This window comes from Dromiciops gliroides, chromosome 5, assembly GCF_019393635.1.
Source record: "Dromiciops gliroides isolate mDroGli1 chromosome 5, mDroGli1.pri, whole genome shotgun sequence".
Lineage (NCBI taxonomy): Eukaryota > Metazoa > Chordata > Mammalia > Microbiotheria > Microbiotheriidae > Dromiciops > Dromiciops gliroides.
Window position 1 is genome coordinate 295958621 of NC_057865.1, and position 19275 is coordinate 295977895.

The 19275-nt window shown below is 57.7% G+C and overlaps 2 protein-coding genes across 5 annotated transcripts; one reads left to right on the forward strand and one right to left on the reverse strand.

Annotated features, from left to right (window-relative positions):
- Positions 1 to 15: 15 nt before the first annotated feature.
- NCAPH2 (non-SMC condensin II complex subunit H2) lies at positions 16 to 10545 on the reverse strand. 4 transcript variants are annotated; one of them, XM_043965938.1, is made up of 20 exons: positions 10300 to 10545; positions 8168 to 8269; positions 8017 to 8072; positions 7661 to 7745; positions 7474 to 7542; positions 7210 to 7289; positions 6915 to 7048; positions 3255 to 3350; positions 2970 to 3073; positions 2352 to 2429; positions 2102 to 2168; positions 1694 to 1801; positions 1539 to 1592; positions 1347 to 1417; positions 1046 to 1136; positions 899 to 955; positions 719 to 771; positions 528 to 629; positions 259 to 408; positions 16 to 156 (listed from the first exon to the last, which is right to left on the reverse strand). In XM_043965938.1, the coding sequence occupies exons 1-20, from the start codon at positions 10405 to 10407 to the stop codon at positions 16 to 18; spliced, it is 1806 nt and encodes a 601-aa protein (XP_043821873.1). In that variant the 5' UTR covers positions 10408 to 10545. The 4 variants fall into 4 exon arrangements, with proteins under 4 accessions (XP_043821873.1, XP_043821874.1, XP_043821876.1 ...); XM_043965939.1 differs by lacking the exon at positions 10300 to 10545 and adding an exon at positions 10100 to 10240; XM_043965941.1 differs by lacking the exon at positions 10300 to 10545 and adding an exon at positions 9989 to 10223.
- Positions 10546 to 10960: 415 nt separating this feature from the next.
- LMF2 (lipase maturation factor 2) lies at positions 10961 to 18466 on the forward strand. Its single transcript, XM_043969047.1, has 14 exons — positions 10961 to 11133; positions 11891 to 12144; positions 12477 to 12505; positions 12916 to 13112; positions 13327 to 13505; positions 14993 to 15134; positions 15223 to 15357; positions 15520 to 15625; positions 15842 to 15938; positions 16028 to 16210; positions 16759 to 16927; positions 17084 to 17195; positions 17402 to 17498; positions 17796 to 18466. Exons 1-14 carry the CDS (start codon positions 11040 to 11042, stop codon positions 18096 to 18098), a joined length of 2097 nt encoding a protein of 698 aa, XP_043824982.1. The 5' UTR covers positions 10961 to 11039; the 3' UTR covers positions 18099 to 18466.
- Positions 18467 to 19275: the final 809 nt, after the last annotated feature.

Sequence of the window (19275 nt, forward strand, 5' to 3'; positions counted from 1 at the left end):
GCAGCTGCCCCTCCATCAGGGCAGGGCCATGGAAGGGGCCGTGTACGTCTGGAAGCGCTCGTGGGCTCGCTGGCGGGTGAGGAGCCTCAGGGACATGGTGTCCACAGCCTCAGTGAGCCCCGGCTTCTGGGCGATCTCCACAGTGTAGTCGTTGGCCTGGTGGGAGGAAGGGGAGGGTGGGAACAAACTTCCTCCCCACCACCCTCTCCAGGTCTCCAAACAAGAGCCTCAGTCCCGCCTGGCCCAGGCCCCGCTCACCAGCTGCAGGGAGGCCAGCATAGACCGGCACACCTCAAAGGCGGGCTGGCCGGCCACCAGCTCCGCGAAGGGACACCACTCATTGAGTTGCCGAAATCTCGCTACCACTTGGTCGCCGTAATTGTGGATGTCGAATGGAACGTGCTCCTCCTGGAAGGAGGGAGGAAGGGCCGATTGTTGCCGGCCTCTGCCACCCGCCGGTGGGTGAAAGGCCGAAGGCCTGCAGGGTGATGGGTCTGAGCAGGCCTGCGGCCCGGGCTTGTCCTCACCTGCTCCTGGAGCTTGGGCCCGATGGTGTCCTCCCAGTCACGGATGCGCTGAGACAGCTCAGTCTCATGCACATACTTCTGAGAGTTGGCAATAAATAATTCCTGAGAGAAGAAGAGGGGGATCAGTCTGTCTTTGGGCCCAGAGCCTTGACCCCGCTGACCCCTCAGCCTGGCTCTCAAGCATCACCTACCACATTTTTCTGGACCAACTCCTCATAGCTCAGTGGAGGGATGGCCTCAGGTTCTAGGGGAGGGAAGGAGGGACAGGAGTTGGCTCCAAGCTGGGACAACTGGCCAAGGCTGCAGACAGAGCCCCCCAATCCCCAGCAGCTCCAGCCTGGTCAGGCATCGCCCCTGACCCCCACAACTACCTGGAACATCCTCCAGCGGCTCCTCAGACTCGGCGTCCTCAAGCTCCAGGAAGCTGTCTGAGGGGGAGTGAAAGAGAGGAGGCTAGCCCCATCCACAGAGCCTGCCGGCCCGAGTGCCCCTTCCCCCGGCCTGGGCCCCAGGGCTACCTCCTCCAGGGTGCTCCAGGGAGTCTTCCACACGCTCCTCTTCTAGGGCCCACAGCCCTACTGGGGCCTCAGATAGCCGCTGCTCTGCCACCTGGGCAAAAGCAGGGTGAGGTTAGCTGCCAAGGGTTTGGGCACCGGGATCTGAACCTTCCTGCCCTACCCACCATGGGCATGAAGGCAGTTCAAGTCATTTTGCCTGCTCCGTTCCTGGGAAAAGGGAGGCAGAAGGCCCAGAAGGACCACCTTTACAGAGAGGGCTGGCCAGGGGCCTGGGGGTCCCTGCTGGACCTGCTGCCCTCACCTCTCCCCTGCGCAGCTTCCGAAGGGCTTCCGCCTGCTCCTTGACGTGTTTCCAGTAGAGAGCATCCAGGTCTGTGCAGAGACATTGCCCAGGCCCTTAGTTCTGGTCCCAGGGGATACCCCAGCCCACCCCGTGCCGCACCAGGCCAAGCACCCTTCCCCAAGATGGACCCAGCACCTTCTCCAGCCTCACCTGCAAACGTGGGGCCTCTGTGCCGAGGTTTCTGGGAGCTGGCACAGCCACTGTCTAAGGAAAGAAATCAGTGGTCAGCTGATCACACGAGCATCTGTATGCCCCCTCAGCCCATGCCCCTCATGGGGCTGCTGCCCATGCAGGGCCCGACTCACAAGCATCCAGGTACCACTCGTGAAATCCCTGGAGTCTGGTGGAGGTCTTCCTTTTTCGTTTGCCAGACGTGGTCTCCTCCAGGTGCTGTGGCAAAGAGTAAGGGGTGCCTGGGAGAGAAAGCCAGGAAGTGAGGCGATGGGGACCTGGCCCCAGGGATGAAGTGGCTACCCACAGGGATGGACACCGGAAGGTGTGGGTGCCCTCAAACCCAGCCTCCCCAGGGAGCGGGTTGGGCAGGACCTGCTGACACTGGGGCCTGGGGCCTGGGCCCCAGCCATTGCCACATTAGGCCACCAGAGCCCTGGGCAGGGGCTCCAAAGCCAGCATTTTCCCAGCACACTGTGTCCTGGATCGCCTCTGCTTGGCTGGCAATGCCCACCACAATGCCCACCTCCATCCCTAATTACCTTTCTTGAAGGGCTTGTCCTCCAGAGAGTCGAAGGGGTCCAGGCTCTGCCAGGCATCTGGGGGCTCCTACAGCACATGACAGAGAGAGCACACTGAGCTGGCACCGTGACCGCCAGTGAGGCCAGCTCCTGAGCTACCCGCCTCACTGCAGAGCAATGAGGGAGCTGTGCCCACAAGGGTGCCCCAGAAAGGATGTGGGTCTCGCCCCCTGAAAGAGACAGGGAAGGAGACCTCCCAGGCCTTTCTTGCCTTTTGGTGCCAGGATGGGCGGGGGGTTGCAGCTTCGGTCCTGCCCCGTAGCGTGTACCTCCTTGACTCCAGGGCCTCCTAGGGGGGAGAGTTGAGGCTGTCACCCTTGCTGCCCCCCAGAGGCAGAGGAAGACCAGCTCCTCTGGACTTGGCTCAGCTCCTAAGAGTGACATTGGGGAGGGCAGGGGCGGTCCCCAAGGATTCCTGGGGGTTGCGTGGGAATACACTGTACTCCACGTGTTTTCCATCTTTCCCCGTGGCACTGGGGCTAAAATATGCTGAAAAGTTCAGGCAGGCCCAGGGAGTCTTGGGAGGCCCCTCCGCCCACTCACTCTGCCCATAGCTCTGAGGGCCCACCCACCCCAAGGGCTGGACACCCTGGACTTTTCTAGCAATTGAAACAATCGCTGATATTTCAAGACACCTTGGAAGTTTACAAAACGTTTTAGAGCCATTAATCCCAGAAGCCTGTGAGGTAGGCTCTCTAGGTATCACTGTCCCCATTTACAAGTGAGGAAACAGAGACCTGGTCACAGAAGCAGTCACTTCACACCCCCTGGCCCCTGGCCCCCGCCACACCCCACCCGCCTTGGAGCCCCAGCTGAGAAAACCCCCTACCTCCTGTGGAGTCCCCTGCTGTGGGGGCTTTGGAGATGCCTCAGGGCCCTCTGGGTCAAGAAGCAAGTCTCCCGCCTCTTCCTCACCTTCAGGTGGTTCTCCCTCTAGAGAAGGGCAGGGAGGAGAGGATGAGGCCAGATTGTCTGGGACTGCCCAGCCAGGAAACACTGCTGAGGAGTCCCCACAAAGGTGCCCAGGGGCCACCACGGCCAAATCTGTGCCCAAGGAGCACTCTGGGGGGAGGGAGGGCCCGACCCTTCCCCCTCCTAAGCCTCAGCTCCCCACCTGGCTTCTCATTGTCCTCCTGGGAGAAGTTGAGCACTGGCACTGGGGACATGCACACAGAGACATCCATTGGCATTTCCTCAGGCCTCTCAGCACCTGTGGAGAGCGGCATGGGAAGGGGAAGGAGCCGAGCTCAGTGCCAGGCATGCCCAAACCCCTTCACCCAGCCAAGACCACATTTCAGGAGAAAGGGGCTTTCAAGACTCAGCCTTGGGAGGAGGCCAGACGCCATCCAGGCAAAGACCAGCCCCCCTGTTTAGGACAGGCATGTGTTGAAGCACTGCCCCAGAAGCCCAATGACCTGTTTTAGGCTTGTGATTTTTTTGTTTTGTTTTGTTTTTTGGTGAGGCAGTTGGGGTTAAGTGACTTGCCCAGGGTCACACAGCTAGTAAGTGTGTTAAGTGTCTGAGGCCGGGTTTGAACTCAGGTACTCCTGACTCCAGGGCCGGTGCTCCATCCACTGTGCCACCTAGCTGCCCCCGGCTTATGATGTTTAAAATCTAAATGTGAGGGGCAGCTAGGTGGCACAGTGGATGGAGCACCAGCCCTGGAGTCAGGAGTACCTGAGTTCAAACCCGGCCTCAGACACTTAACACACTTACTAGCTGTGTGACCCTGGGCAAGTCACTTAACCCCAACTGCCTCACCAAAAAACAAACCACCAAATAAATAAATAAATAAAATAAAATCTAAATGTGTGGTTGACTTAAATTAGAAGCTTTAGCACCAGTCTTTGGGCATTAAGCATTTATTAAAGCATACCAGGTATTAGTAAAAAGAGAACACGTGGAGTTCAGAAAGTTAAGAAAAGACCTATGTAGCTTAGAGCTCCAGCTTGGTCTGGTTCTTCCTCAAGTCTTCCACCATGAGCCTGCTTCAACCATGAACTGCTGCTCAAACTGCATGTGGAAGCTTTTTATAGGTCCGGAGGAGAGGCGGTCTTTACACACTGCTTCAAGCTGATTGGTTAGTGTCATCCAAATCCATTGGTTCGCTAGACTTGAGGGTGGTCTTGTGGTGATGCTGTAGTCCACAGCCTCTTGGGAGTCAGCAAGACTAGGCTGGAGCTCTATGCTAGATAGGCCTTTTTTTAACTTTCTAAACTCCATGCGTTCTCTTTTTACTAATACCTGGTATGCTTCAATAAATGCTTAATGCCCAAAGACTGGTGCTAAAGCTTCTAATTTAAGGCAACCACACATTCAGATTTTAAACATCACATTTGGCAAGCCAGCCAGGAGTGGCTTTAAATTGAATTAACTTTAAGTAGGTTAATCAGCAGTCAATCAGTCAGTCTCAATTAATTCAATCAGTTTTAAATTAATCTTCAGGTGGAGTCTTTGGACATCTGCCAAATCCCATTATTTTCTCACAGGCTGGCATCTACTATGTCCTGGGTCTGGACCTCATGGGTGCCCATCTGCCAAATGGACCTCCTGGCCAAGGACCTCTCCTGCCTGGGGGTGGAGGCTGGCTCCTTAGCCCAGTACATCCATCTCAGTCATCTCCCAGGCTGATCACACTCTATTGTGCTCCAAACTCAGGTGCCCTCCATGTATCCTGGCATGAGCTGACCCATGGCCAGAATGCCATCCTTTCTCATTTTCACTATGTAGTAAAATAATGGAATTTGCAGATGTCCAGGGGTCTGACTTGATCGATTTAGTAGTGTTTGAATTGCATATGAATGAAAAACTACTAAGTACCCACTTAAGATGATTAGATTTTGAGCCACATCTGGCCCACCCTGTTAAACCTAGTTCAACTTGGCCAACCCTGAGAAGGAGAGTCCTCAGAGGCTGTGGACTGCTTATCAACAGAAGGCCAGTCTCAGCCACACAACTGGAAGGACCTCCCCTTTGGGGGAGGGAGAAAAAAGTAGAAAAAGGTTTCGTGTTCTCGTTCTCTCTCTCTCTCTCTCTCTCTCTCTCTCTCTCTCTCTCTCTCTCTCTCTCTCTCTCTCTCTCCCTCTCCCTCTCCCTCTCCCTCTCCCTCTCCCTCTCTCTCCCTCCCCTTCCCCCTCCCCCTCCCTCTCTCTCACCCCTGGGAGAAGCTTTCGGAGCGGACTGGAGACAGGCTGAACAGCTGACTCCCATAGAAATTACTGACCCTGGTGCTGAGTTAATAAAATCCAGCTCATTATGCCCAAAGGGCGATAAAGCTGTGCATACCCTTTGACCCAGCAATCCCACTTTTAGGTCTTTTGCCCAAAGAAATCATGGAAGGGGGAAAGGGACCCACATGTACAAAAATATTTATAGCTGCTCTTTACGTGGTAGCAAGGAATTGGAAGTTGAGGGGGTGCCCATCAATTGGGGAATGGCTGGACAAGTTGTGGTATATGAATACAATGGAATACTATTGTGCTGTAAGAAATGATGAGCAGGAAGAGTTCAGAGAAACCTGGAGGGTCTTACGTGAGCTGATGATGAGTGAGATGAGCAGAACCAGAAGAACATTATACACAGTATCATCAACATTGAGTGTTGACCTACTGTGATGGACTATATTCTTCTCACCAATGCAATGGTACAGAAGAGTTCCAGGGAACTCATGATAGAAGAGGATCTCCAAATCCAAGAAAAAAAAAGAAAGAAAGAACTGTGGAGTATAGATGCTGATTGAACCATATTATTTCTTTTGTTTTGGGTGCTGTTGTTTTTTTTTTCTATTTTGAGGTTTTGCATCACTGCTCTGATTCTTTCTCTTGTAACAGGATTAATGCAGAAATAGGATTAATGTTATTATGTGTATATATATGTGTGTGTATATATATATCTATATGTATATGTATAGATATATATAGATATAACCTATATCAGATTACCTGCTGTCTAGGGGAGGGGGGAGGGAGGGGAGGGAGGGAGGGAGAAAAATCTGAAATTGTAAAGCATGTATAAACAAAAGTTGAGAACTATCTTTACATGTAACAGAAAAAATAAAATATCTCAAAAAAATAAATAAATAAATAAATAAATAAATAAAATCCAGCTCTTTGAATTAGCTGAGCTGAAAGCGAGTTTGGGTTTGGGATAGCCTTTGCTAGAGCCAGGGAGATTATCCATTTTCCTCTTTCCCTATTCCCTTCTCCTTGACCTTATTAATTTCACCTTTGCTGTGTATTTTATTCCCATTAATAAAACCTGATTTGTTTGTGGAAAAGAGGCTGTTAATCTCCGTTCTCATTGGCCTGGGAGAAATAACTAAAAAAGGTAGTTCGGAGGGGAGGAAACTTTGGGCCTAGAGGTCCCTCATTATTTTCTGAACCCCAATATTTGGTGAGCCACCCAATTAACTCTCCCCATATTAAATTTGGCCCCTACAACTGGAATCCAAGATGGGCAAGAGGGTTTCCCTGACGTGAAGGGGTCAGGCCTCACTTCCTTTTGGTAAGGGGGCCTGCTGTTTATTTGGTGCTTCCTTAGCTGTGTTCCCTGCTCCCTCCTCAAAACAACAAGCTCCCGGGAGGCAGGCTCCCCAGCACCCAGCCTAGTGCCTGGCACGCAGCGAGTACCTAATAAATGCCTCCTGCGGGAAGATGATCGTTGCTGCCCCTTGACCTTTACTTCCCAGGGTTCTGGTGCACTGGGTACAGCTGGATCCTGAGTCCAGTGCAAGGGATCCCCACCTCCCTGACTTCTGCCCATGTGCCCCTCTCACCTGGCTGGGCCCTCAGCAGGATCTGTTCCATAGGGGACAGGCCCCCTGGCTCCAACAGGAAGGCACCGCTGGGGTGGGGGGTGGAGGTGTTCATCCTGAAATCCTTGCGGCTGGCCAGGACCTCCCCTCGGCAGCTGTGCTGGCAAATAACCATGCTCTGAGAAGAGGCCTTGGAGGGAGTGCCCTGCCCTGCCTTATGCCCTGCCACAGGCTCAAGGGCTGACACAGAAGAGGGTCTCGCAAATGACAAGACCCCAGGGGAAGCAGGAAAAGTTGGGGGGGGGGTCACCTGTACCTATAGAGTGGGTTGCTCTTCTTCTCTTCCTCATCAGGGGGCACCAGGGCCATGGGCACCAAGGGAATGATAGGTACTGCCTGTCAAGGGACACAGAGAGTCACTGAATGTAGAATGAGGGTTTCCCCAGAGCTGGGCCCCTCCCAGACCCTCTCTCCCTGCCTTTCCCCACTTCCCATCACCACAGCACCAAAGATGGGGACAGTCCCATCTCTGGCTGCCCAAAGGAACCAAGAAGGTGAGTGAGGAGAAGGCACCACGTACATTGGAGGTCTGGTCATTCTTCAGGTCTATGTTTGTCCGGGGATCTGGGAGGTCATCAAGGGACAGCAGCTGTAAGGAGACAGAGGCCACAGCTAGCAGGGCCTGCAGTGGCTTCAGAAGGCCCAAGCAGGCTCGAGCAGAGGGCACGCACACGTCCTCAGCGAGGCCTGGGCACCAGAAACCTCACCTCTTCCTCAGCTTCTGGACGAGCTCGGCAGCTGGCATCACCATCGTGCCCATCTGGCTGCACTGATGTGGGCTGTTTATTCCGCCTGCGAGAGGAAAGGCAAATGGACATCAGTCAGCCTTTCCTAACCAATGAGGCTGTGCAGGTCCTCAGAACAGGTGGGGCCAGTGGCCAGCTGCTCCTGGGTGAAGATGCCCAGCCTCCTGGGCTTCCCTCCTGTCCTTAGGGATCTTATTGTTAACAGCCCCAAAGGGGACGGGTGCTTGTATATGGGAAGCAGAACACAGAAACACACAACAGACTGGGCATGGATTTTCTAGGCTTCCCGGCTCATGCATGTTTCTTCCTGTCCTTACTTTTTGCCTGAGATGAAATCCAGTGCCTGGTAGACCAGCGAGTAGAGGTATTCCACCTGCCAAATGAAGACACGGGGTGAGGAGAAGAGCCGATGGCCCAGGCATGCCAGGGCAGTACCTGGCCCCAGCTCCCGGCTGGCCAATGGCTTACCTTTTTACTATAGACACAGGCAGAGCCCTGGATCAGCAGCGCAGCCTCGACAAAGTTCATGGTGGTTTTTCCTTCATCGAAAGAAATGCAGATCTGGTCCAGCTTTAAGACACAGGAGAAGGGACACAGAAAAAAGGGAAGTGAGTAAGACCCTAGCCCCAATATGTTCAATCCCACCTCCAAGTCTTTGCTCACACTGTTCCAACCACCAGGAATGCCCCCTCACCCCATCTCCTGCCCACGTCCTGCCCAGGCTGGTTTAGCTGGAGTGCAGAGTTTCTGTAGCACAAGAGTAATAGATAAAGCTCAAAAGGCAGGTAAGAAAAAGCCAGGCAGGGGGCAGCTAGGTGGCGCAGTGGATAAAGCACTGGCCCTGGATTCAGGAGGACCTGAGTTTAAATCTGGCCTCAGACATTTGACACTTACTAGCTGTGTGACCCTGGGCAAGTCACTTAACCCTCATTGCCCCACACACACAAAAAAAAAAAAAGAAAGAAAAAAAAGAAAAAGCCAGGCAGAGGAGACTTTCAATGCCCTCCCAGAATGTGGCCTTCTGGGCCTGGTGCCTCCTGATCTCCCTCCTCCAGTTCCTGCCTGCACTGGGTGGCTCAGTCCTCACTCTCACAACCTTCCCTACTGTCCTGGCCACCCAAGCTACCTCTGACCTGAGTGAATAAGGACAATGATTGACCCCAAGCCCCTTCTTCGGTCAGCCTCTGAGACTCAGTTTTTAATTTAAAAAATATTAATTTTTTAAATTTCCACTGACAAATATATGCACCAGAGCATAAAGAAAGATGATCCCGGGGCCACTAGGTGGCACAGTGGATAGAGCACTGGCCCTGGATTCAGGAGGACCTGAGTTCAAATCCGTCCTCAGACACTTGACACTTACTAGCTGTGTGACCCTGGGCAAGTCACTTAACCCCAATTGCCTCACCCAAAAAAACCCCAACCTCCCCCCTCAAAAGAAGAAAGATGATTCTATGAGTTGTACCTAGCCAGCAAACAAAAAACACAGAGCCCCATCTCTCACTTTTAAAACACATTGTCTTCCCTTCACTACAATCTTGGCTGGCCACCTCCAAGGTCCTTCTGTGGTTAATAGTAATGGTAGAATATCTCTGGCCTTTTCAGGCTAGCAAAGCTCCTTACACTCTTTTGATCCTTGAGACAACCATGGGAGGCAAGTGCTATCGTTATCCCCAATTAATGGATGAGGAAACCAGGGCACAGGCAGATTAAGTGACTTGCCCAGGGTCCTACAACTCATACGTGTCTGAGGGTAGATTCCAATTGGGGTCTTCCCACTTCCAAGTCCAGCACTCTGTCAGGGACTCAGAAACCCTGGACAGCTCAAACTCGGGAGGAGGGGCCTAAGCCAGGCTCTCCAGTTTCCTAGATCTGACCTCTGGGTGTCTGTATCCTCTCTTCCCCTCTGCCTCCTGGCTCCCTCAAGACTCAGCCCAGGTCCCCTCTTCTGTAGGGGAATGCCCCTGAGGCAGCCCTCTCCCGCATTCGAAGCCCTGCCACCTTTTCAGCCTTCTTACACTTCACTCCCCGAACCACCTGGACCCTTCAGTAGCACTGGCTTCCCGCCTGCTCCATCTCTGGGCATCGTCACCCTCCGCTCCGGCGTACTGACCTGCCTGGCTTCCTTTAAGTACCCCCTAAAATCCTCGCTTCTACACGAAGCCTTCCCCCTCTAGGCCTCGATGCCCCTCCCTCGGAAACGGGGGCGCATTTCTCCGACAGGGACCACCAAGGGATGTTTGGCCCGCTCTCAAATAGATACCGTGTAATATACAAAATGTAATGTACATGTCGAATAACATCGCGGAACTCCGCGTATCACAGCAGCTCCAGGAGTAGCCGCTGCTTGTCTCCCCAGCGGACTGTCAGCTCCAGGAGGGCAGGGATCCCGGCCCTTACCGCAGGGCGCGGCACACAGTAGGGGCTCAAGCAATGTTGGCTGCTTAAGGAGAGCGAGCTCCATTCCAACTCTCCCTTGAACTCCCGTCCAGGCCTTTGGTGACGTCCCCGCCCAGACCCTGCTCCGGCCCTGGCCCTCAATGACGTCACCTTCGACAAACCCCCCGCAGTGACGTCACATCGCCCCGCCCTAACGTCACCTCTTCCAGGTACTCTCCTAATTGCGCCGCCACATCCACCTCCCAGTTCTTGGTGAGGTCGCGGATGGGCTGCAGGAGATGGGCGAAGCGGCTCTCGACGTCCTCCATGGACGAGCAGGATGCCGGGTCTCCAGCTCCGGGATCCCCTTCTTGCTCAGGCCACAGGAGAGGCCGCTCGGTCGGGCGCCATTTTTGCGTTTCCCGCTCACGACACTTCGTGACGACCAAAGGCGGCGCCCGGCGCGCGTCCGTGACGTCACGCGGGTCTAGCCCGAGCGGCCCTGTGGGAGGGAGGGGGCGGGGCGTTGGCGGCACCACCACCTAGAGGGCGGGAACCAAGGGGATGGGAGGGCTCCGGGAGGTTCCCTCCCGAGACACAGCTGGGCGGCCCCCAGGAGGGGAGGGAGGCTCCTCCTCGGGCGGGGCGTCGGGCCACGGAGGTGGAGCTTTTATCGGCGGAGGCCCGGGGGAACGGCGGGGACGCTGGCTGACGCCACCACGCGGGGCGAGGCTTGCACGAATGCGAGACCGGGGAGGGGCAGGACCAGGGAGGGGCGTGGTGGTGACGTCACGAAGGGGCGAGCCCGAAGCTTGCTCCCTTCGCGCTCGGGGCGGCCACCGAGGGCGGAGCTAGAGCTTCGTGACGTAACTCGGAGGCGGGCTCGAGGAGAGGGGCGGGGCCAGCTGCTGGCGGTCCGACGTGTCTCGGCAGCTCCTGCCTCGGACCCGGACGGTCCGCCATGGCGGGCTCGCGGCAGCCCCAGCGCCTGTTCCTGCAGGGCGTGGCGGCTGCCTTCATGTTCGCCTTCGCCTCGCTCTACGCGCAGATCCCTGGTGAGGCCGCGGGACCCCTGCCCACCTCCCCCCGGGGGACCCTCCCCCTGGAGACCCTCCCCCTTGCCCCTGGGGACCCTCCCCCCTTCCCTTTGCAATCTCCCCCTCGGGGCCCTCCCTCTTTACTCTAGGACTCCCCTCCAAACACTCCCCAGCCCCTACCCCGCCCGCACTCCTTCCCCCACCTGGCCTCCCCTCTACCTCTTGGACACTGAACACTCCTCAGACGCTCCTCCCCCTTTCCCCTTGGAATCCACTCCTCCAAACTCTCCCCAGCCCCTCTCTCCTCCCCCTGGGGACTTCTCTCCCCTCCTGGCCTCCCCCTTTTCCCTTGCAATGCCCTTTCCTCGACCAGCACCCCCCCATCCCCATGGAATCCTCCCCTCCCCCTGGATACCTTCCTCCCTTCCCCGTGGAATCCTCCCCTCCAAACCTTCCTCAGCCCCTTCCCCCCCTCCTGGGGACCCCTAGCCAGATCTCCCCCCTGGCATCCTCTCCTTTTACCCGTGGAAACCTCCTCCCCTTCCCATTCCCTGTTCCCCTGCCCAGACCCGGCCCACGGGGACTCCTCCCTGGGCCCCTCTCCAGGGACCTGCAGCCGGCCCCCTTAGCATCCTTCCCCCTAATGGGCCCTTTCTAGCTGGCTCCTGAGCTAGGGGGTGGGCACAGTCCTGCCCTTTCCTCCCAGCCCCTGACCTGCACCTCGCACCCACCTTCAGTGGGGCCCAGCTCCCCTTCTGAGCAGCCTTCCCCCCAGGACTATATGGGCGTGATGGGATCCTGCCTGCCCGGAAGATGCTGCGGCCTCTGGGGAAGGGTCTGTGGCAGCAGCTGTGGGAGGTCCCCACGCTGCTCTGGCTGTCCCCACGCCTGGGTCTGGACACAGAGCAAGGCATGGAGTTGCTAAGCCTTCTGGGGACACTGTGCAGCCTGGGGGCCCTGCTGCTGCCACCCTTGCGCCATAGCCTGCTCTACCTGCTGCTTTGGGCTCTCTACCTCTCCCTCTACCAGGTGAGAAGGGGCCCTGGGGACCCTTGTCAGCCTGAGCCCTGCCCTTCCCCCTCCCTGCCTTCTGCTCTGGAGGGAAGCCACTGGCCAGCCCGCCCACTTCCTGCCCCGCTCTGCAGGCTCTGCAGGCCATGGGATCTCGCTTCCTTCCCTTCCCTTCGTTCCCCTTGGGATTTGGGGGAAAAACATAGGAAAAAAGCTTCTTCTCACACCCCCAAGGGCCCCCCACCTCCCCTCCAGCCCTACCCTGGCAGAAGCCCCCTGGGGAGGGAGGGGGAGGGAGCTGCCCCAAGTGCCAACTTGGCCACCCTGCGGGCCTTCTTGTCTTCCTGCAGGTGGGACAGGTGTTCTTGTACTTCCAGTGGTAAGTGCCCCGGCTGGACATGCCCCTTCCTGAGGAGGTTGTGTGTCCTGGATGGGGTCATGCCCCAGCAGCCTCTGGGAGGTCCTCAGAGGCTGTAGCTGACCACAATGGGCATTCCTTAGCCTCAAGGAGCATCGTGGTCCAGGCCAGAGGAAGGACAGGATAGGGACTGGGACTTAATTGGGGGGGCTGGGGGGGCAGAGGAGGGAGCCGGGGCCTCCGTGGTGAGCTCATGCCAGAAGACTGGGTCTGTTTGTTTTTCCACTGAGGGCCCAATCTGCGGGGAGCCCACACTGGCCAGGCCCACTGAGACCTTGGGCCAGAGACACAGCTGGGTTCTTTCCTGATGGGGGATTATGGCCAGGTTTCTGGTATCCCATGCAGTAATGCCCACCCCCTGGCCCCTCCAGGGACTCCCTGTTGCTGGAGACCGGTTTTCTGGCAGTGCTGGTAGCCCCTTTGCGGCCCCCGTGGGGCAAGGAGATGGGCGCCCCGCCACATGCAGACGCCCCTTTCTGGCTGGTCCGGTGGCTCCTCTTCCGCCTTATGTTTGCCTCCGGGGTGGTCAAGCTCACCAGCCGCTGCCCTACTTGGTGGGGGCTCACAGGTGACCCAGCCATGTTACCCCAAGGGACCCTGAGCCCTCTGCCTTCCCTGACATGCTGGCATCAGGGTCCTGAGCTGTCCTGTGCCCCATCCCCACCACCCTCCCGTGAAGGGTCCTGTGCCCCAGCCCCACCATCTGTCCTGGCCTGAGGGACCCTGGCCCAAGCCCCTGCCCCAGAGCACCCTTGCTTAGGCCCCAGCTCTACCTCCCCCAGCCCTGACCTACCACTATGAGACACAGTGTCTGCCTACACCCGCTGCCTGGTTTGCCCACCACCTGCCCGTCTGGCTGCACAAGCTCAGTGTGGTGGCCACCTTCCTCATTGAGATCGCCGTGCCCATCTTGTTCTTTGCCCCCATCCGCCGGCTCCGCCTCACTGCCTTCTATTCCCAGGTAAGAACAGAGCAGGGCCTGGGGTGTGGGGTGGTGGGGAGAGGCCTGCCTTCTCCCCTGGCCATCGCTCATCAAGCACTGGTTAAGGACCTGCTGTGTTTGAGGCCTTGTGCTGCCAGAATGAGAAGGGACCCTATTCTTGCCCTCAGGGAGTTTGTGTTCTTAAAGGCCAAGTAGAGTGAGGTGGTATGGCCCACGAGAGCCCCAGTGAAGAGGAAGAGAGGGTAAGGCTCCTCTGAGGAGCACAGTCTGTAGGAGCACTGGAAGCTTCACTTCCCCACGGTGGGGCCTTCTTGGGAAGAACAGAGCAAGGCAGGGAGAGATGGGCAAGGTCCTAGACTAATCACAGCCAAGCAGGGGACACAAGCCCTCCCACACCATGGCTCAGAGGAGATGGAGAGAGGCAGGCTGGGCTCCAGGTGAATTCTGAGCGGTCTAAACCCATGGTCCCAAAGAGTGGTCCTTGATGGTGGGTTCCCGGTCAGCTCTGGAGAAGTGGAGAAGCTCAAGGCCGGCTCACATTGTCCCAAGTGTCATTGTCTTAGGGCTAGCTAACTCACTGGGTATCGACCAAGATTCACAAAGATCTCACATGCCAGAACTTTGGACTAAACCCAGGGAGATAACTGTCATTGGCTTAATGTAGGTCAAGTCTCGTGTGGAAAAGCTGACAAAAGTCAGCCTCATGAGTCCCAGATAGGGAAGGCATGACTGAGGAGTTCACTGGAGAAAGATCTGAGGGTTTTAGTGGACCCCACAAGCTTGCAACATGTTAACAGTCTTCTGTGGCAACCAAAGTTGTTCAAAGCTGTTGGGTTTGACTCTGGCTGCTTCAGCTTAAGGACTTGGAGAAATGGGAGAGCATTGGCAAGGAGGGTACCCAGGATGATGAGAGATCAGGGGTTCATGTCATCAAAGGGTCAGTGGAAGGAATTGTGGATGGCTGCCCTATACAAGAAGGGATGGGGGTTGGTGGGGGCATTTGATGGCCTGTGATGTAGAAGGGGGATTACAGTCGGCCTGCTTGACCCCAGTGGGCAGAACTAGCAGTGGGAAGAAGAGCTGCCTATATAGGGAGAGCTTCTAGTATGGGGCACAGCTGCCATCAAAGACTAGCCTGCTTGGCCTTGGGGCAGAGCAGATCTCACCCTCCACTGGGGCTGGGGAGACCTGGGGAGGCGTGGGGAGGCCCCATTCTGTTCCCAGCTGCTAGGAAGTCATTGATGCTCCCTCGCTCCCTCCCCCATTCCCCCTCTTCCTTCCCTTTTCCCCATCACTGCCTTCTCCTTCCCTCCCTTCTTCCCCTGCTGCCCCCTCACTTATTCCATCTCTCCTCCATCGCTTACCCTTCCCCCATTTCCTTTCCCCCTCCCTCTTCCCTTCTCCCCCTAACTGCCATCTCTCTCCCTCTCCCCAGCCTCCTCCTCCTTCCCTCCTCCCTTCTGCCCCTCCCCCCACCTGACTTTCTCTCTGTCTCCCTCCCCCAGGCCTTGCTCCAGGTTCTGATCATCCTCACAGGGAACTATAACTTCTTCAACCTGCTCACCCTGGTGCTCACCACATCCCTGCTGGACGATCAGCATGTGGCCTGGTGGCTCGGGACAGGCCGAACAAAGCAGCCACCTGCTTGTAAGTGCTGCCTGCCCCCGTGGCCCTGGCCCAGCAGGCCCCAGCCCTCCCCCCACACACACCCCCGGTCCTGTCCCTGTCTCTGCAGCCTGGGCCCAGCGGCTGCTGACCGGCCTGTCCCTGCTTCTGGAGGTGGCCGTCTATGGGCTCCTGGCCTACGGAACAGCTCACTACTTTGGTCTGGAGCTGGGCCAAGACTGGGGCAGCATTCAGGCCAAGACAGGTAGGCCAGAGAGCAAGGAGGGCCGGAAGCACGTGGGGATGCATGGGATAGGGGAGGAAAAAGACATCCTGGTGTGATGGCGGGGCTGGGCAGGGGCCTCGGGCCTTTCCGAGTTCACTGTCCACTCCCCTCTCTGATGCCCCTTCTCTGTCTTCCCCACAGCCTTCACCTTCCACGAGTTTTCCCAGTGGTTGAAGGTGGTCACGATGCCTTCTGTGTGGCTGGGCGTGGCCTCCCTGCTCTGGGTGCTGCTGACCGCCCTCTATAGGTACCAAGCAGGCCGGGCCGGGCTGGGCCCCTTCTCGAGCTCCATTCATCATAGGAGAGATTGAGGAAAGCCCCCTCATGCATGCAGGGTTCTGGGGGGCCTCAGACAGTTGGGGGGGGCCATGCTAACACTGGCCAGGGGCCCAGGGGGTCTGTCCAACAGAGGGCAAGACAAGACAGGAGAAGGTTGTCAGCGTGTGCCCCTCTCGCCCCCCAGGTGTGCCCGGATCCGCAGGTGGCTGGGAAAGCTCCAGGCCACTGTGCAGCTGTCCATTATCGGTGTGGCCACTGTGGCCATGTTCACCATCAGCCTGGTGAGTGGGGACTGGGTCAGAAGGAGGCCTTTGTGCTGCAGGGCCTGGCACTGCCGAGCTGGCGGCCAACCTGCTGTAATTTGCCTCAGGTGCCCTATACCTATCTGGAGCCGGGAACCAACAGGCAGCTCTGGGCTGGGGCCCACCGCCTCTATAGCACCGTGGAGCACCTGCAGCTGGCTAACTCCTACGGCCTCTTCCGCCGCATGACAGGCCTGGGCGGGCGGCCCGAGGTGGTTGTGGAAGGCAGCTATGATGGGCAGAGCTGGACGGTGAGGGGGCTGGGGATATGAGGCTGGGCTTTGGAGGGGTGCTTGGGGAGGGGGCAGGGGCATGCAGGCAGAGGGCCAGCAAAGGTCAGGCCAGGCCAGAGATGCCAGAGAGTCTGGGCCTGGGGTCAGGAGGCGGGTACCAGGGAGTGGGCAAGAAGTCAGGGCTCTGAGCCTTCCACTCATCCCCTCCCTGTCTCTGGGCATCCCCCAGGCTGTCCCCCTCCCTGGCTCCCCACCACACACCCCGGGGATGGACACCTTTGGCATCTCCTCTCCTGGTATCCTTGACTTGGCGTGTTATCTCCTTCGTGAAGCCCTCTCTGATTTCCCCTAGCAAAAGAAAGTGTTTGCCTAATTCTTAGGGCTTCACTGACCTGCCGTTCTTCCCCCGTGACCCCTTGGCCTGTCGTCCCAGTAAGAGAGAGGGAGCTGTGTGTTCCACAGCTGGCCGGCATAGGACACTGCAGGAGGGAAGCCCTTGGGGGAGGGGAGAGGGAGGCAGGGGTGCCAGCGGGGCCCTCACCTCCTGTCCTTTTGGCTTCCCCAAGGAGATCGAATTCATGTACAAGCCGGGGAACGTCAGTGTGGCACCGCCCATCGTGGTCCCCCACCAGCCCCGCCTGGACTGGCAGATGTGGTTTGCCGCTCTGGGCCATCATACCCACAGCCCCTGGTTTGCCAGTCTCGTCTACCGCCTGCTTCAGGGGAAGGCCCCAGGTGAGCGGCAGGGGGCAGGGGGCCTAGTGCGGGAGGAAGGTTCCTGGGTCTCCCCCCACTCCTCTGAGGCAGCTCTCTGCTACAGAGGGAGGAAGGGGCTAAGGAGGTCCTGGGGCTGGGGGCAGCATCCTCAGTAGCTTCCCTCCCCCACATCAGTGATCCGCCTGCTACAAGTGGACATCTCTCGGTACCCTTTCTGGGAGCAGCCACCCACCTATATCCGGGCCCAGCTGTACAAGTACTGGTTCTCACGGCCTGGGGAGCAAGGGTGAGACCCAGGGGCAGGGATGGGGCCTGGTCTGGGCAGGGGGCAGGGCCAGGGGCAGGATGGGGCCCTGGGAGCATATACAAGGACTCAGCCCAAGGAGGGGCCATTGAGAGTGGCAGAGACAATCACAGTCTGGCAAGGGGACAGGGTATGAAGTGGCCCCCCACCCCTGCCAACCTCCATTTCTTTTCCCATCTAAACTTTAGCCAGTGGTGGCGGAGAAAGTGGTCTGAGGAGTTCTTCCCCCCGGTATCCCTGGGGGACCCGAAGCTGGAGTCACTGCTCACACAGTTTGGCCTCCAGGTAGGGAGGGAGTCAGGGACTGGAGCTGGGCTGGAAGGGAGGCAGGACAGATGCCTGGGAAAGCACCCCTTTGTGCGGCAAGGCCAGAGCTGGGCCCAGCAAAAGCAGGCAGAGAGTATTAGCCAGGCACCCCAGCTCCGCCCCTTACTGTCTGACTTAGAGCAAGTGCCCTCTGTTTCTCCAAATGGAAAATGGAGACAGTTTGGGTAAGCCTTCGGAGCTCACCCCAATGCCCATCCTTATTCCTGTGGGCACTGGGGGCTGTTGGCAGGATCTCCATCTCCCTCTCCCCTCCAGGACAAGAGCTCAGGCCGTGCCCCGCACGGCTCAGCTGGCCTGCTGCCTCGAGCCCTGCGCGGGCTGCGGGAACAGCTGACCCCCCTGGCTGCCCCAGCGCTGCTCTGGGGCCTCATATGCTCGGTGGGCACCATCCACCTCCTGCGGGCGCTGCTGCTTCCTGGGCCCCGGAGGTCTGAAGCAGCAGCTGGGGAGAAGAATAAGCTGCCTTCCCAAAAGGAGAAGGGGGGCAAGGAACGGTCCCAAGCCCAGAGCTCAGAGGGGGCTGGAAACAACTCCAGGGGCACCCGGAGGAAGAAGTGACGTTGGCCAGCCTGGATCTCGGGCTGCTTCTCAGGTGTGGCTCCCCTGCCCCTGGTAGCGGGGGCCTGAGGGGCTGGAAGGGTGAGGACGGAGTGCTCTTGGGGCATCTGTGTGGTCAGGGTACCACCAGCAGCCCCCACTCAGCTCAGGACCTGCTCAGCCCCTCCCGGCCGCTGCGCTCTGGGCCAGCTCCTCAGGACCAGCTTAAATGCCTTAGTGAGACTGTCTGACTGCCCTGGGCTGGCCTGGGATGCCCAGGGCTCTCTGGACCCAGGCCAGACACCCTCCCTTCCTGCTGGCGTGTAAGATGGAGGAACGGAATCTTCCTCAAGTTTTCTAAATAAAGAAAGAAACATCTTTGGCCTTTATCCAGCCTTAGGCCTGTGGGCGGAGGAGGGTGGAGCAGGCCTAGGAGGGGAGAAAAGCCAGTCAGGCCTCTGGGGAGTAAGAGACGGCTTGGGCTGCCTAGGAGCTAGCTGGCGCCTCTCTCCCTCAGCCGGGGCCTTTGCTGCCTGAACAGGGCAGGACAGGACCACACAAGGCCTGCTTCGGTCCCATCTCTGCCTGACGCCGGAGCTAGAGCTCTCTGCTCTCCTCAGCCTCTGGGCCTCTCTGCCAGCCTACCCAGGGTCTTGGAGCATGGGCTTTGAAGAGGTGCAGGCTTTCAGGCCCCACATCACTGTGGGGGTCAAGGACAAGGGCCTGAACTTGGGGGGGGGGCGTCCAGGCTGGTGACAGACCAGCGTCATCACACAGTTGAGTGTAAAGGGGACCGGGCTCAAGTCAGGAGCCCCATCTCTGTGCATATCAGATAAAAGATAGTTATGTGATAGAAGAGAGTCCAGGGCACAGTTAGTCCAACACTGCAATCTCCCTGGCAAGTGCCCATCCCATAAATGATCCCTGGGGATGGGGATCCCTCCCTCCCTCCCTAGGCAACTCCTACTTTGGAACAGCTTTAGTTATTAGGCAGTTCTTTCAGACACCATTCAGCCTAAATCCGCAGCTACCTCCCTCCTCCCCATTGCTCCTGGGTCGCCCTCGGATCAAGCAGAACAAGTCTGTGTCTGCCACGAGACAGCCCTGCCGGCAATGCTAGGTAGGATTCCCGCCCTGAGCTTTCTCTTCACCAGGCCAGACACCCTCGTGTGGAATGGGCTGAAGGCCTTTTCTCCGC